The 17,091-nt window shown below is 52.5% G+C and overlaps 2 protein-coding genes across 4 annotated transcripts in view; both read left to right on the top strand.

Annotated features, from left to right (window-relative positions):
- The first annotated feature begins 772 nt into the window (after positions 1-772).
- CENPA (centromere protein A) lies at positions 773-8,359 on the top strand. Of its 3 annotated transcripts, none has more exons than XR_006741385.1 (5): positions 773-1,069; positions 6,074-6,207; positions 6,670-6,747; positions 7,043-7,258; positions 7,561-8,359. XR_006741385.1 is itself a non-coding variant. In XM_045580612.1 (5 exons), exons 1-4 carry the CDS (start codon positions 976-978, stop codon positions 7,175-7,177), a joined length of 441 nt encoding a protein of 146 aa, XP_045436568.1. In that variant the 5' UTR covers positions 775-975; the 3' UTR covers positions 7,178-7,200; positions 7,561-8,359. The 3 variants fall into 3 exon arrangements, 2 of the variants coding, with proteins under 2 accessions (XP_045436568.1, XP_045436567.1); XM_045580612.1 differs by having other exon boundaries at positions 775-1,069; positions 7,043-7,200; XM_045580611.1 differs by having other exon boundaries at positions 776-1,069; positions 7,043-7,187.
- A 3,459-nt stretch (positions 8,360-11,818) lies between these two features.
- DPYSL5 (dihydropyrimidinase like 5) overlaps positions 11,819-17,091 on the top strand; it is a 55,309-nt gene continuing 50,036 nt past the window's right edge. The window contains exon 1 of the mRNA XM_036434984.2: positions 11,819-12,011. The gene's annotated coding sequence lies outside the window, so the exon portion shown is untranslated. The remainder of the gene's footprint in view (positions 12,012-17,091) is intronic.

Genomic DNA, 17,091 nt, shown 5'->3' with positions numbered 1-17,091 from the left:
GTACACAGTATCATGGAGTGGAATATAAAATCCACACAGATTGCTCTAGCTGGTCTGTCTCAGTGGATAGGGCATCGGCCTGCAGACTGAAGGGTCCCAGGTACAATTCAGGTCAAGGGCACATTCCTGGGTTGCTAGCTGGATCCCCAGTGGGGGGTGTGCAGGATTCCCTCTGATGTTTCTATGTTTTATTCTTATTACCCAGTTCTACACTTGGCCTGAATTCGGATTACCCACAACAGGAAGGAAGGTGACCTATCCCTGGGATAATTCTATTGTAATGTCTGAGAGTGTGACCCAAGAAAAATAGTGCTGAGGTCTACAGATCCCTATCAAGAACATGCAGTTAAACTGGCCGGTGAGTCACATTTGGGGGTGCTCCCGGGAGAGTCACAGGCGCGACATGGGGATGTCACGTTCTCTGTAGGTCTGTTTGCTCATCTTTAAACGCCATCTCTGGGTAGACAGAGCAAAACATAAAACGTTTGGGCAAAGTGACTTGTCAGAAACGCGTCCTACAAACTCATCTCCACCTCCAGAATCGATCTTTCCTTTGTCCACCAGAGGGCACCAGAGGACATGAGTCTGACAGCGTCGCCACAAACAAGAAGGGAGAAAGCCCCGCCTCCTTTCACGTCTTCAAGCGTCCATTGGCCTATCCGACCATCGGTCTTCCATGTCCCCGTTCCTCTCCCAATCGCCGCCGCCGTCAGCCTCCAGGCCTGTGCTCTCATTGGTCGCCCCGCGGTCGCTCTGCTCCGGAGGCAGCCACTGGGAGCCGCCGGATTCGGTTTTAAAAAACGCCGGGGGAGTCGGCGGCGCGAGCCATTGGAACCCCAGGCAGCGCGTCGCGCGTGGGTCCGGCCCCGCGGGCGCACGCGACCCGGGCGCTCCCAGGCCTCCCAGGCGCCAGCCTCCGCCCGCGAGCCCAGGAGGCGGGGAAGGAGCCGCGCACCGAGACCCTCCGCGTCCGCCATGGGCCCGCGCCGCCGGGGACGCAAGGCCGGCACCCCCAGGAGGCGCGCCGCGAGCCCGGCCCCCGCCACCCCTCGGCGGGGCGCCCCCTCAGGTAACCGAGCCGGACCCCCTGCAGCCTGTCTGTAAGCTGGGCGCGGCCGGCCCCGCGTGCCCATTCCACAGACGGGAACGCCGAGGCCCGCCCTCCCGGTCCGCAGGCCTTCCAGCTGGTCCCCAGCTCCAAGCCGCGCAAAGGGACCGGGGAAGGTAGTTCCGAGGAGAAAGGCCTGGCCCAACTACCTCGTAAGGCGACCCTTTCTTGATGCCGCTAGCATTTATCGAGTGCATTCCCCCACCTGGGCATTGTGCTGACTCTGCGCGAATGATCTCTACCTTATGTTGTGACCATTGTACAGAGGAGAACTCTGAGCTGCCGGGAGGCCAGGTAACCTGACGGTCACACCGCTTGTTCTGGCGGACGCAGGTTTTCCTTGGTCGATGTTTGTGCTTCCATCTATATATATGTATATAATTGATTTTTACAGAGAGGGAGGGAGAGGGAGAGAAAGCTACAATAGAAACATCGATGAGAGAATCATCGATCAGCTGCCTCCTGCACACCTCCTACTGGGGATGTGCCTGCAACCAAGGCACATGCCCCTCGATGGGAATCGAACCTGGAACCTTTCAGTCCGCAGGCCGATGCTCTATCCACTGAGCCAAACCGGTTTCGGCTCTTTGTGCTTTCTTAAGTTGCAAAATCGCCGGTTGCTTTTTTGTGACTATTTCGAACAATGATTCTATTACAGGGTTCTCTGCCCTGCTTGTTTTGTTTTTCCTTCCTTGAGTGTCCGCGTTGGGCCCTAACCTGTGCCCTTAACGCAAGCAGAGCGCTCACCTTGTTCCCTCTGGGAGGTGTGAGCGCAGGAAGACCACCGGCCTGTGGTCCTCCGCGTCTGCGCCTGGAGGAGAGGCCCCCTGTGCGTTGCCATCGCTGCTTCACTTGCCTTCTGCTGCATAGCTGCGTTGCGAGCAGGGTGGGGAAAAGTGTATTGTAGATTCTTTGTAGATGTTGCCATTGTGAATGTGTTTTATTTTTCTTTCCTAATTATAGTAAATAACCTTTGCACCCAGCCAAGACGCTGAATTTTCTTGTTAATCCTAATAGTCTTTTTTGTCACCTGATTGAAATGTTTAACTAGGCTGTTGTTTTGTTTTCAGAGAATGACTTCTGAATCTTTTTTATTTGTATACATTTTATTTATTATTGTATAGAAGCCCAGTGCACAAAACTTGTGCATGGGGGTGGGCGGGGCGTCCCTCAGCCCAGCCTGCACCCTCTCCAGTCCAGGACCCTGCAGGGGATGTCCGACTGCTGGTTTAGGCCAATCCCACAGGACACCGGACATCCCTCTCACAATCCAGGACTGCTGGCTCCCAGCCACTCACCAGCCTGCCAAACAGATTACCCCCGAACCACTCCCCTGCCGGCCTGATTGCCCCCAACTGCCGACCCAGTCGCCCATAATTGCCCTCCCCTGCTGGCCTGATCATCCATAACAGCCCTCCCCAGCAGGCCTGGTTGCCCCCAACTGCCCTCCCCTGCCAGCCCATTTGCCCCCAACTGCCCTCCCCTGCAGGCCTAGTCACCCCCAACTGCCCTCTCGTCCCAGCCCGGTCAGCCTTAACTGTCCTCCCCTGCTGGCCATCTTGTGGCAGCCATATTTGACCGCATGGGGTGGCCATCTTGTGCAACTGTGTGAGGGTCGATTTGCATATTACCTCTTTATTATATAGGACTGTATTGGATTAGTGAGGCCCTGAGACTAGTATTGAAATAAGAACAGTGTTTTCGCCATCTTTGTCTCGTTAAGTAAGATGTTTGCTGTTGCTTTCCTATATAGAGACATCTCTCTACTCCTGGTTAAATTAAATGATTATCACAGGCGGACACCCCACATTTTCTGGGGGTCTGAAACATTAATGATGAGAATCATTGATCAGTCTTGCTTTTCCTTTACCCACTGACTGTTCCATACATTTTTCTTCCTCTGCAAATTGCTACAACTCCAGACCCCATCTCACTCAGCTGGTGAGGACCTTGCCTCATGCTTCGCTGAGGAAATAGAAGCCTCCAGACTGCATCCCCCTTATCTTCTCACAACAGAACGAGGTGTCCCCTCCCATCGAAAGCCACTCCTCCTCCGACAGGGCTCTCCTGAGTTCCTGGAGCTTTCTGTCAGCCGCTCCCCCTCACTTAGCATTACGTTCAGACTCCTCACATGGGCATTCTGCAATTTCTGATCTAAAGGTGAGGGGCAGCCCGGCAGGTGTGGCTCAGTGGTTGAGCATTGGCCCATGAACCAGGAGATTACAGTTGGATTCTGGGTAGGGGCACATGCCTGGGGCTCAATCCTTGGTGTGGGATGTGCAAGGGGCAGCTGATCAATGATTCTCATCATTAATATTTCTTTCTCCCTCTCCCTCTCCCTTCCTCTGAAAAAAAAAAAAATTTTTTTTTAAGGTCTCACCCTAGCCAGTTTGGCTCCATGGGTAGAACATTGGCCTGCGGACCAAAGGGTCCCAGGTTCGATTCAGATCAAGGGCATGTACCTTGGTTGCAGACTCCTCCCCATCCCCCCAGCCCTGGTTGGGGCTCATGCAGGAGGCACCCCATGGATGTGTTTCTCTCACATGGATATTTCTCTCTGTCTCTCCCCCTGCCTTCCACTCTCCCTAAAAATCAATGGGAAAATATCCTCGGGTGAGGATTAACAACAACAACAACAACAAAAGTCTCGATGTCTTCTGTCTACGAACTCAGCGCGCTCTAGTATTGGTTGAGTTTGGTTCACTCCTTTCATGGAGCTGGCCTTCTTAGATTGTGCGGTGACCTTTAATGGCGTTCTGTGACGGCTGTGTCTGTGCCAGTGATTAGACTGTTGGCTGCTGGTAAGGAGGGAGGCAGATGCCAGGAGCTTGCCTCCTGGGTACGTGCCTCCCTCTTTCTCCCAAATGTCACCAATCCCCTGGACATTGCTCTGCTCTTTCGGCCCACATTGCCCCACCCAGGGAGAGAGTCCCCCGGGCCCGCTGTGTGACATAAGGTGTCTCTCCGATTGCCTCGCCGACCCCATTTGCCCCTGCAGCTTTTCTCGCCCTCGGCAATGAGTGCGCTGTGCTCCATCCCTGCTATTGAACCACTTGGTGTGGGTCCTCGTTTCTTGGCTGTGTCTTGAGTCACATTTGTGAAACTGAGTTTATCCTTCAGAATGTTTTTGAGGGTTTTTTTGTTTTTATTCTTCGTCCCACTTCTTAGAAGTTCATTTATTTCTGTTGGTCCATGATTTAATTCATGGAGCAGCAATACTGTTTTCTGTTTTACTTTTTAATTTATTGTCTTGAATATTTCTTGGATTCCACCTTCTGGCTTATTTTATTCTCTTCCTAACGACTGAGCACTTCCTAGCACTATTTAAAGATAGCATTTGGTCAGCTACCTTTACATGTTCTTATTTTCCAGTAAATAGATCTTGAGGCTATACATTTTCCTTGAGTACTATTTGGCTCTATCTCATACGTTTTGATAGGTAGATTTTATTTTTATTCATTTCTAAATAACTCATGTCAACTAAGTTTCCTCTTCAACACAAGAGTTAGAAAAAATTAGTTTTTAATTTCTGATCAGAGAGTTTGACTTTTTTTTTATTTCTACTTTAGGTTGTTGTTTTGTTTTCCTTCTTTCTTATTTTTGCTGTTGGAACTAGGCTGTGAGCCACACACTCTTGACTCTGCAGCCCGACATTGGCACTGAGCTATGCCACTCTGAGGGCCCACTCTGGCCAGGTGTCTCACCTCTCTGGGCCTAAGGATAACCGGATACAGATACTCTCTCAGAGTCCTTCCAGCTCCCCCCAAAAGACCCAAAAACAAAATAATTGGGTTTCCAGTCGAGGTGGGGAAGTCAGAAGAGAGGTACAGAATATTGTGGGGCCCAGAGGAGGGAGGTGACCCTCCAGTTTAGAAAGGGTTGGAAGTCAGAAAAGGATGCCTGCGAGAACTGGCATCTATGTAATAAAAGGCTAATATGCCAATTATCCCCTTGCCCGGGAGTTTGACTGGGAGTTGGACCTGGGGAAGGGAAAAGGGGTCTGGCCGGCCAACCCAATGGTCCCCCACCCCAACCAGGGGTGGGCTGGTGCCTCTTCCACTGGCCCCAAAGGGCCAGCTGGACCCCACCTGTGCACGAATCCATGCACCAGGCCTCTAGTTTAAGATAATACCCGGAAAGGGTCATTCATTCAGTTAACAGATATTTATATAGCACTTCCCTGCTGCTTTCCAGTTACTGAAGATAGCTGCAGTAAATAAAATAGACAAAAATCCCTGCTTTTGTGGATTATATTATGACCTAGCAATTTTTAAAATATATACATATCTTACGATTTTTTACGGAGAGGAAGGGAGAAGGATAGAGAGATAGAAACATCAATGAGAGAGAAACATCGATCAGCTGCCTCTTGCACACTGCCTACTGGGTATGTGCCTGCAACCAAGTTATATGCCCTTGACCGGAACTGAACCTGAGACCTTTCAGTCCGCAGACCGACGTTCTATCTACTGAGCCAAACCAGTTAGCGTGACCTAGCAATTTTTAAATATATTTTTATTGATTTCAGAGAGGGAGAGAGACATCAGTGATGAGAAAGAATCATTGATCAGTTGCCTCCTGCACACCCCCCACTGGAGATCGAGCCCACAACCCGGGCATGTGCCCTGACCGGGAATTAAACCACAACCTCTTTCATAGGTTGATGATCAGCCACTGAGCCACGCTTGCTGGACACGGTCTAGCAATTAGTTTGACAGCCAAACTTCAAGGCAGCCTGTTTTCTACTGCACTCACCCATGTTTGACTCAACTCCCTTTTTTTTTTCTTTTTTTTCCTTTTTTTAATTGATTTCACTGAAGGGGGGAGGGGGGCTTCTATTTGTTGTTTCACTTACTTATGCATGCATTGGTTGATTCTTATATGTGATCTGACTGGGATCGAACTCACAACCTTGGTGACTCAGGACAAAGCTTTAGCCAGGGCTGACTCCACTCTTTTGCTTAGGCACTCCTTCCCGTCCACCTGCGCGCCCATCCCATCGCCCATCTGCCCGCCGGGGACATCTGATCTTGAAGGAGATCCGGAATCTTCAGAAGAGCACGCACCTGTTATTAAGGAAGATGCCCTTTTGCCGCCTGGTGAGCTCCGGGGGGCTTCCCCTCCCCCCCATGCTGCCTCCTTTCTCTAAACGTCCCCTGTACTGGGGACCCAAATGGCCAGTGGACCTCTTCTCTGACTTGGTTAGGGGTTTTCTAAAAACGTGAGCCTGCCAAGGGTACCTTCCAGTAAATTATGGAATTAATTTCCAACCCCCACCACCTTTGGGACTGTGTTCCTTGATTACGTCCATAGAAGCCCTCTCATCCGCCCTCTCATCCCTGCCCTCTGCTGGGAAATTGCCTTCTCCTCTGCCCACCTCCTGGGAGCTGATACCTGCTACTCGTTAGGCCCAGAGATTAAGGACCAGGAAGGTATAAAGGTCATGAAAATTGGCAGAGACTCACACAGAGAGGCTGATCTTCCGTCGAGTCTCTATTCTGTTACCCTCTGCTCCTCCCCACTCACCTTCTCCTTCGCCTCCCATCTCCACTCCTTCACAGGTCAGAGAAATATGTGTTAAATTCACTCGTGGCGTGGACTTCAACTGGCAAGCCCATGCCCTGCTGGCCCTACAGGAGGTAAGAAGAGGGCGTTGGTACCGTTGGGGGAGGGCTGAGTATGGGAGAAAGGGCTGGCGTTCCACGGGGCGGGCTATGGCGCGGCGCACTAACTCCGGGAAAAGAGCCACAAGAGCGCAGGGTTTGGGGCAGGATCTGGTCTGGCAGGAGCAGAGTTCCCAGGCCGTTCAGGCTCCTTCTGTGGACAGTCTTGCCTGTAATCCTGTAAGAGCTCTCCCAGACTAAGCGTGGTAGACCCGTGGAAAAGCAGCCCGTGGCCCCGCGCCAGGTCAGTCCACTGTGTTTCCGTTCCCAGGCGGCAGAAGCGTTCCTAGTCCATCTCTTTGAGGACGCCTACCTCCTGTCCCTGCATGCCGGGCGCGTCACCCTCTTCCCGAAGGACGTGCAGCTGGCCAGGAGGATCCGCGGCATCCAGGAAGGGCTGGGCTGAGCAGCCGCCCGTAAGCCTGCCCTGCCCGCCAGGGCCCGTGGGGGCGGGAGGAGCGCCCGCCTCCCATCCGCGGGGAGGGGGGTGAGTTGCGCTGAAGGAATTTCTTTCCTCATCCTTAGGTTCTTGCCCTCTTGCCTTCCCTTGGTTCTTGAGAAAAAAATTTGACCTGGTTTTACCTTAAATATTTGGGACTCTGGGGCTCGTGCCCTTTGTACCATGTTAAATAAAGATGCTTTTCTATTAAGTAATGGCCAGATGACCCAAGTTTCTGTCCGAATTAAGCCTCTTTGTCTTATAAGGACCAGACAGCCCCATTTTGATTAAAAGAAGGTTTTCTTACTTTTGAAAATGCCTTGTTAGTAAATGCGATTTCTTAATTTCAGGGATGACACCAGGGACTCTGTCTGGAGCCGGGACCAGATCCGGGGAGTCCGGGATGCTGCCTGGACTTGCTACCTCTGAGCCGAGTGTGCATGTTGGTTTTGTAATGTTTTTTTTTTGTTGTTGTTGTTTTAAGAACTTCGTGCCTCTCCTCTGCAACAAGGTCATGTATAAGAAAATTAACATGGTTCCAGAGGCCTGAGAAGTATTTTCAGAGAGACTCTGAGGTTGCCTTCCGTGTATACATTACTCACATCACTGCTTAGCGATTCTGAAGACATCAGATTTGTTAATTACCATTTCCATCTCCCTCCTCCCTTCGTTTACATTTTTTACCGCTTGTATATTTACTTCTATTTAACGCACCAGGGAAAAATAAGAGAAGAACACTCCCGTCCATTGCATGGGGAGCCTGTACCTCTCTGTCCTTTAATTAACTTCATTGGCGGCGGCAAGTGCCGATGCAGAGCCACACGCTGTCCCCGTGGCCCAATGGCCTGACGTTGGTACTGAGCTATGGAGTCGGTGTGTGGTGGCTGTCAACTGTAGCTTCTCAAAAACTCAGTTGGGGTGGAAACTGAATATCTTTTAAAGTTAAATGTTCCGACTCTTCTTGGTAAATGTCTGTCAAAATCATTCAAGAGCTCTATCGTATACAAATGTGTAAATCACAGAAGATGCAACATGTATTTAGAATTTTTCATCCCAGGATTTTAAAGTGACTTTTCAATGTATGGACAGGTATTTTCATAACTTCTTTGCGGAGAGATTATAAAAAATAAAAATAATTATTTTATGAAACAAGCTTGAAGCAAAGTCACTGTTAACAGCATACTTGTATATTTTGTATGTTAACTTGATTTGTACACTGCAAACCACTGAAATGTAAACGAGAGAGCCCCGTAGAGTAGGGAGCAGATAATAACCTTGCCCTTCTCAGGAAATAACAAAAACTTACATGAGACACAGAGGTGGAGGCTGCTTCAGCTAACAATATCTCAACTGAAGGGTGAGTGGTTGAGCAATTAGTGTTGTTGACAGCCTTCCTGGCTTCCTGTCACATCTCTCTATTAGTGAAACAGTAGTTGGTTTCAGGCATTTTTTAATAGAGAGAAAGGGAGAGAGATGAGAGAGTTAGAAACATCGATGAGAGAGAGTCATCGACCAGCTGCCTCCTGCACACCCCCTACTGGGGATGTACCCACAACCAAGGTACATGCCCTTGACCGAAATCGAACCTGGGACCTTTTAGACCACAGGCTAACGCTCTATCCACTGAGCCAAACCAGTCAAGGCTGAAAGCACTTCAAGAGATTTCCAGACAAAAAGGAACTGCCACCTGAAGAGTTTTAGAAAAAAAATATGTCTAGAAAAAAAAATGATTAGAGAGGGCACACTAGTCAACTGATTAGAGACAAACTAAAGGGAAGGACCAGGTTCTATGGTTTAATACAGCGGTCGGCAAACTCATTGTCAACAGAGCCAAATATCAACAGTACAATGATTGAAATTTCTTTGGAGAGCCAAATTTAACTTAAACTATATAGAGGTACATTGTTATTAACTTACCGTATTTTTCGGACCATAAGACGCACCGGACCATAAGACGCACCAGTTTTTAGAGAAGGGAAATGAAGAAAAAAAGATTCTGAAACAAATAGTGTCCTAAAATATTTTATGTGCATTAAAACCCAACATCACAGTCATAAACACATGTAATCAACCCTGTAAAGTAAACAGCAGCATTTAGAACCATTTTAGAGCTGGGCAAGCACACAGAGACCACACAGAGCCGGGCAAGTAAAAAAACTTTTTTTTTAAAGTATATGTGTAGGCTATATTTGGACCATAAGACGCAGGGACTTTTTCCCCCCACTTCTGGGGGGAAAAAAGTGCGTCTTATGGTCCGAAAAATACAGTAATTAGGGTACTCCTAAGCTGGCCTTTGCTAAAAACTCAAGGGGCCAAAGAGCCACAGTTTGCCGACCACTGGTTTAATACATTTTAACCTTGTTTGACCTCAAATCATAGTTATGCAGGCATTCAAATAAAGCTTATATATCTGTTAATATATAAAGTTTTTGGCAAAGCGTTATTAATTAGAAGATGATCATCTTCCTTCAGTTTTCTCCAAATTGTACTAAGCAGGATACCATTACCACCAACACATGTCCACATGCCCCATGCCCTTGGTATGTGTTTCCTCGTGTGGTTATTACAGCAAGGTTAAAAGAAAGAATGTATTATGATCCCCACATTCTGTAGGGGAGCTAAAGCTCTGATGGTTGAGCTAACTCCAATGTCAAATATCCAGAAAGCACAAAAGATTCCAGCCTGTAGTCTATATTTTCCAGGAAAGAGAGCCTAGATTATAAATAAATGTAAAGTTCACAACCCCAGATTTGAGTGCAATTTCCATCAATGTTCTGGGTGGACAGAGGACTTCCAGGCAGCTCTTTTCTGACCAAAGAAGGTGGGTATGAAAAAGCAGAGGCAAGAGTCCATAGGTCCGGAGGTCCACTAAGTGTTGCAGGAAACGTTTACTGCCACTAGAGGGCTCCCTCCCCTTGGGCAAGAAGAGCAGCATGGCACTGACAAGCTGCTGTGAGGTGCGGACCTGGGCTCCACTCTGCCTCCCCTAGCTGCCTGGGAGCGTCCATAGGACAGTGCCTCACCCTGGAGCAGTGGGGGAAAGGACGAGTCAGGCCCCCCAGGTTTTCACAGCCACATCCCAGGCTCCCCTTCAAGTTGGGGTTTGCCAAGCCTGGGCCTACGGGGGGGGGGGGGGGGGGGGGGGGGGGTTTACTGTGGGTTGGGCCCCAGGCTCATTGGGCTCCCTGCATAAGCTAATGATTGGAGGAGAGCAGAGAAGTAAAACTTCCTCCCAGATGATGTGGAAACTCAATGGAGGTAATCCAGAGGTGCATCCCCCAAGTGCCAGCCTGGCCTGCCCAGGTCCTGAGCCCTTGCGGAAAGTGGCCCAGGGCACCTCACTCCGGCGGGCTCTGCGGGCCGGCGCCCGGGTGGATTTTGCTGAGATGGAGGGAACACCTCCAGAGTAGCGAGACATGGTTGTGTTTGAAAATATCCCGCTGGGGAATCCTCCTCTGGGGCCCTGAAGCTGCAGCCGGGCACTCCCTCACCTCCATCCCTGGGGCTGCAGGGTAGGGGCTTCCGCAGCCGCACATGAGAGCGGGAACGCGGGATGGGGCTGGAAGCAAGGACTCCGTGCTGCACTTCAGCACTGTACCAATGGCAGTGCTTCTGGTGTGGCATGAAGTCAAAAGAGGCGAATTACTAAACTGTATGTAAGCTATTACAAATACATAAAATAACACACGATAAAGACTTGAGAATGGATCAGGAGATAGTACGAAGGTGTAGTGATTTTTTTTTAAGATTTGCTGTGTTTGCTAAATTACGTGCACATTTAAAGCGTGAAGATAGAAGGTGAAGCAAATGTAAATGAGTTCTAAAACCTGTCCAGAGGCTTCGCCGTCCCCCGACGAAGGGGAATCAGAAAGAGGACGGCGGCTGGACCTGGGAGTTCTGGATGGAGAAGCCCTAGCTAAGGCTTCTCCATCCAGAGTGAACTCGGATTCGAGCCACAACAGCGGGGAGATGCGAACGTAGGAGGCCCGAGGTGGCCGTCCACTTTGTACGTGAGGACATTTACCCACGATGACAGCCCCTGCCCTCTCCATCCCGGGATCCCGCCGAGCGTCCACTCCGAAGGCGTCGGTCTGGGTCTGGACAGGAGCCAGAGGCTACCGCTCGGCCAGCAGCGAAGGGCAGGGCCTGCCGCCGCGGGGCAGAGGCCGCGGGCATTGTCTCAGCCCCTCGGGTGGGGTCCTGCAGGGGGCGGGGGCGGGGGCGGGAGGCGGTCCGCCCTCGGGGACCGCCGCGTGGTCCTCCCCGGGGACCGGTGCATCAGTCTGAGAGCCTGCGCTTTGTGCACTGCCGGGAGTCGCCATGGAAACCCAAAGGCGCGCGGCGCAGGTCACCGGGGGCATGGGCGGCAGCGGATCCCGCGTCTCGCCCTCCGTCCCCTCACGGACCCCCACGCCCTGCCGCAGGGCCTGCCGGGAATTGTAGTCCGGAGTCCCTGGCGGCGGCCGTGTGCGCACGTCGCCGAAGATGCCGGGCACCGCCTGTCCCCGCCTGTCCCCGCCTCCCCCCACAACCTGCTAGACTAAAGCGAGGCGGGGGGCACCGGGGCGGAGCCGGGGGAGCCGTGATTGGCCGAGGCCGCCTCCAGCCCCTGCCTCCCTCCCCTGCCCCCGCCCCAGGCTCGGGGATCCAGCGCCCGGCGCGCCCCGGCTGCTCTCCAGCGAGCGAGCGCGCGTGCAGCCGCCGCCGCCCCGGCACCCGCAGCTCCGGCGCCGCCGCGGCGACACCCGCGAGGAGAGACGGGCGATCCCACGGCCCCCTGCAGCCGCGGCATCCTGGACGAGTGGGTGATGGCGGGGTGATGGCTGATGGCGGGCGGGGGGCTCCTTCTCCGCGGCCTGGGGCGTCCATCTCCCGACCTCTGTGTCCCGGAGAGGCTCACAAAAGGGCGGGGATGGGTGTGCGCCGAGGGCGGCCGGGCTGCGGGGACCAAGGGGAGAGGATGCGTCGGGGCGGTGGGCGGCTGTCGAGGCTACCCTGGGGCTCGAATCCGGTCCTTGTTCACAGTAGGCGTCTACTGTGTGCTCGCTCCTGGGATTGCAGAGGATGGGAGCGAAGAGGCGGCGTGGGTGAGAGGGTTTCCCTCCTAGGACACAGCAGGCGCCCAGCCTCGTGGGTCCAGGCGCCGCCGGGAAAGGCTGGGAGGCTGGGCGGGGGCTTCTCGGGCAGCGGCGGGCTGGTCCTGCCCGGGTTCTGCCCCAGCCCCCCACCCATGCACACACACACACACACACACACACACACCCTCCGTCCCTCTCTCCTGGGAGATGGGGTGTGCCGAGCCTGGGCTGGACCCGGCCGCCTTTGGCACCGTCTGGCTCCCAGAGCGGATGCCCGAGGACCGCTCGCCCGCCTCCTCCGAGGCACCTGCCTGCACCACAAAGGCCGCCTGCCCCTGCCCCTGCCTCTGCCCCTGCCTCTGCGGGGCCCGGGAGGGCGCTGAGCCCTGGGCGGGAGCCCTGCTCGCAGCCCAGAGCTCGGCGGGCGCGGGACCGGGATGAGGAGGAGCTGCGATGAGGCGGAGGGGCGGCGGCGAGGCCCCTGTTGGAGCTAAGATGGGGAGCTGGAAAGGCTGGGTGGGGCAGGTGCCCGGCCTGGGAGGAGGGAGGCGTGGAGACCGGGATTTGAGGTGGAAAGACCAGGGGGCGGAGGGAGGGCTGGGGAAGGGAGGGAGCTGGATGCGGGGGGCGCCGGGCGCGGCGGGGCCGGGGCTGATGGAGAAGGAGGCCGCGAGGGGCGATGCTGGAGGGCGGGGCCGTCTGGGTTTGGGGGCTGACGCGGGGGAGGAGGAGGAGGCAGGTCTCCGGGGAAGGGCGGGACCGGCAGTAGGAGGCGGTGCTGGGGCTGAGGACCCTCCCTGCAGGCGCGGCCCGGGGGTCCCGGTGGCCGGCGGGGCGGGGCTCTAGGACGCGGGTCTGGAGCCGGACGGTCCGTCCCCGCCTGGAGCTTTGTCTCCGGGGAAGCCCTGCCCGCGAGGGCTCCGGCGGGGGGCTGTGGTCGCCCGCAGCGCCGCGGGCACACCCTTTCCTTCGGGAGCCGCACGGCTGGGTCTGGCGGCAGATGCTGCCGGGGAGGCGGCGTGGGAGCGTCTGCCGCCGGGGGGACCCGGAGAACAATAGCCGGCCTGGTCCCCGCCCGACGACGCCTCAGCCCCCCCAGAACTCGAATCAGCCCCCCCAGAACCCGTGTGCAGTTTTCTGGTGCAGGAAATGCTCCCGCACCCACCTCGGGGCACGAGTTGGGGCTCCCAGCCCCGCGGCTGGCCAGAGAGGGAGGGGCGCGTGGCGGGGCGGCCAGACGGCCCCGCTCCCGGCTCCATCGCCTGCCCCGCGCTGCTGGCCGACAGCGGGGACGTGGCCTAGCGACCCGGATGGAGGTCGCCCACCCCCGAGCCTCTGGCTTTGTTTTCTTCGGAGGCTGCTGTGTGTTCAGAGCGGGGGCACCCGGGCAGGTGTGGGGTGGGGTGACCCAGGGAGACGGGGCCGTGGAGGTTGCGCGCCAAGGGCGGGGCTCCTGTTCCGGGAGCCCGCAGCCAGGGACCAGCGCTTCCCTCCGCCAGGGACCACGCCCAAGCCAGTATCTCTCCATCCTCTGCAGATTCCGCCCGTATTGTCCGCTGGCCTAAGACAGGGACGGCTCTGTGGTAGGAGGTGGCTGCTTGCCCGTGGGAAAGCAGAGGAACAGCTTTGGAAACACAAAAACAAGGGATCTACACAGCTTTCCATGCACCCAGCCTCGCGCCCCGTCTAAGCGCCCTTTATGTTGGGCTGCAGCGTCTTGAGGGGTGAAATGTGACAGCCAAACACCAGAATTTTTTGTCTTACAGGATTTCTGGGGTCATTGTTTAGCTGATATTAAAGGTGATTGGTTAGCGTAAGGCTTATCATTTAGGCATTCATTAAAATAACAAGAGCAAGGCAAAAGCATTTTTATTGGCTAAAAGGCAGCACGAAAGGACTAATCGGTGTGGCTTGTATTTGCCATTAAGCTATTTGATGCATCTTTTGGCCTCTTAACCTAGCCTTGAAACCTCAAGATCTTCTCTCTTAACCAGTGGATGCTGATGGTGAGGGGCTGTAATAATGACTGATGGTTCTTACCCACAATGTGTGGTAGTTGGCAACATGAAGGTCTCTGGCCTGGCTTGTACCAAGCGGCCACAGGACAGCAGCAGTGCGCTACATCTTGCAGGTTTAAAAGGATGGTGCTTTGCCCTGGCCCGTGTGGCTCAGCTGGTTGAGCGTTGTCCCATGCAGGAGAGGTCGCCAGTTCAATTCCTGATCAGGGCACGTGCCCAAGTTGCAGGCTCAGTCCTTGGTGGAGGGTTTGCAGGAGGCAGCCAATGGATGTTTCTCCCTCTCATCAATACCGTGTTTCCCCGAAAATAAGACGTCTTCCGAAAATAAGACCTAGCACAACTTTGGGAGAAAAAATTAATATAAGACACTGTCTTATTTTCGGGGAAACAGGGTATTTCTTTCTCTCCCTCTCCCTTCCTCTCTAAAATGAATGGAAACTCATTTTTATTTTTTTTTTAAAAAAGGGATGGTGCTTTGAAAAAATGGTTGTCAGAATTTGTGAAACTACTGAAAGGACTAGCTGGAATATTGCTCATTGTATGTTTTTAACTAAATGAACAGGTCTGCCTATAGCCAGGATTCATGGAAACCAGGTATCGTAATATAAGAAAACTAGCGATCTGTCACTGACGGTTTTTCTTGTGGAAAAACACCAATGGGAAGTGTGTTTTCATGTCATTACCCAAGAGCAAAAGTTTTAGGAGGGGATGTTTCCTTGTTTTATTTTTATTTTTGAAAGAATTTTATGGATTTGTTTAAGAGTATGATCCTGCCCTGGCTGGGCAGCTCAGTTAGTTAGAGCATCTTAAATACGCCAAGGTTTTGGGTTCGACCCCAGGTCAGGGCGCAAACAAGAACCAACCAATGAACGCACAAATAAGTGGAACAATAAATTGATATTTCTCTCCCCTCTCCGCTTCCTCTCCTCTCTCTCAAAAAAAAAAGAAAAAGAAAGTTTTATTTTTATTATTGATTTCAGAGAGGAAGGGGGGAGAGAAAGATAGAAACATCAATGATGAGAGAGAATCATTGGTCAACGGCCTCCTGCATGCTCCCTACTGGGGATTGAGCCCACAACCCGGGCATGTGCCCTTGACCGGAATCGAACCTGGGACCTTCAGTTCATAGGCCAATGGTCTGTATACTGAACAAAACCGGCTAGGGCAATATACTACACACACACACACACATCGTATTTTCCGGCGTATAAGACGACCCCCTAATTTTTACAGTTAAAACATAGGTTTAGGCCTATATTCGCTGTATAAGACTACCCCCCACTTCAAAGAAAAGACTTACTTTGCCGTCAAGATCTGCAGGTAATTTTTGTGCAATTTTGGTCCTTTGCCCCCGATTTTCGGTTGACTTCTTTCGTTTCAAAAATCATCTTATACGCGGAAAATATGGTGTGTGTGTGTGTGTGTGTGTGTGTATTTTTATTTATTTATTTATTTATTTATTTTTAAGTGTAATCCTAGTAAAGCACTGTGTGACGATAACCCAACCTTTTCCTCATGGTGGGGAGTTCATAGATGAGGAACGCCAGTATAGCCGGTCCATTTCTACAGGGAAGGCAGAGAGAAAAGCAGCAGCCTCCCCCCATCTCCTGTGACAATGCGTGGGAGACAGAGCCCAGCGGAGAGAGGCAGGTGGCCCTAGAACGGACTTGGTGTCTCCAGAATTCTGGGGTGCCATTCCTAATTCCCATCTCCAGGAGCCTGGAGACCTTGGCGAGATGTTCATGGGTCATGATCTGGCCATTTTCAGCATAACCTCTGGGTCATGGGTCATGACCTGGCCATTTTCAGCATAACCTCTCGCGGAAGCAGATGTAGCCAGAATAGTTTCCATATTCTCCTGATCCTGCGTGTTTTCACCCTTAGAAGCAGTTCCACAGCAAGGCAAGTTGACACAACTGGCCACAATCGGGTTAGGGGCCTTGGTGTAAGCTTCATCTGTGGTACCCCTTCTCTCTGGCCTCTCTCTGCCATGGACATCTGAGAGTTTCCCCCCAAGAGCTGCTATGACCCAGGATTCAGCCTGATCCTGCATTTGCTCCAGGAACTGTAGGCCAACGGCCATCACAACTGTGGACAAATCTCGAGGAAATTAGGATTTAGATACATATTGAGAGCCCAGGAAGTCTGTGTGATTAGAAAAGAGTGTCCAAGCCGAAACCGGTTTGGCTCAGTGGATAGAGCGTCGGCCTGCGGACTGGAAGGTCCCGAGTTCGATTCCGGTCAAGGGCATGTACATCGGTTGGGCGCACATCCCCAGTGGGGGGTGTGCAGGAGGCAGCTGGTCGGTGATTCTCTCTCATCGATGTTTCTGGCTCTCTATCCCTCTCCCTTGCTCTCTGTAAAAAATCAATAAAATACATTTAAAAAGAAGGAGAGAAAAAAAAGAGTGTCCAAGACCCAATCTATCTTTCTCGTGTAAAAAATTAACCAGTTTCAGATAGATTCTCATCCTATGCATACGTTTTTGTTTTCTGAACTTTAAACATGTATTTCAGCATAGTCCTCTCAGGCTCCGTCACTCGGCCCTGTAGGAGAACAATTACACAGAAAACCGTTGCCGTGTGAAAACCTGTGGGAAGAAGGTGGCTGCATGAGAATAATCAGTAGGGAGGTGTTTGGTCTTATTGCGCGGCTAGTAAATAAATGAGAAATCGTCTCAAGATTGCTTTGTCTTAACATTTTTATGTGAAGATCAAAGGTTCAAATATGATGGTATGAATCTTTAATGAACTTTCATGTTTACCTGTAAAAGCAGACACAGCGT

Source organism: Pipistrellus kuhlii, unplaced genomic scaffold (assembly GCF_014108245.1).
Source record: "Pipistrellus kuhlii isolate mPipKuh1 unplaced genomic scaffold, mPipKuh1.p scaffold_m20_p_13, whole genome shotgun sequence".
Classification (NCBI taxonomy): domain Eukaryota; kingdom Metazoa; phylum Chordata; class Mammalia; order Chiroptera; family Vespertilionidae; genus Pipistrellus; species Pipistrellus kuhlii.
This window is presented reverse-complemented; position numbering and strand designations above follow the sequence as displayed.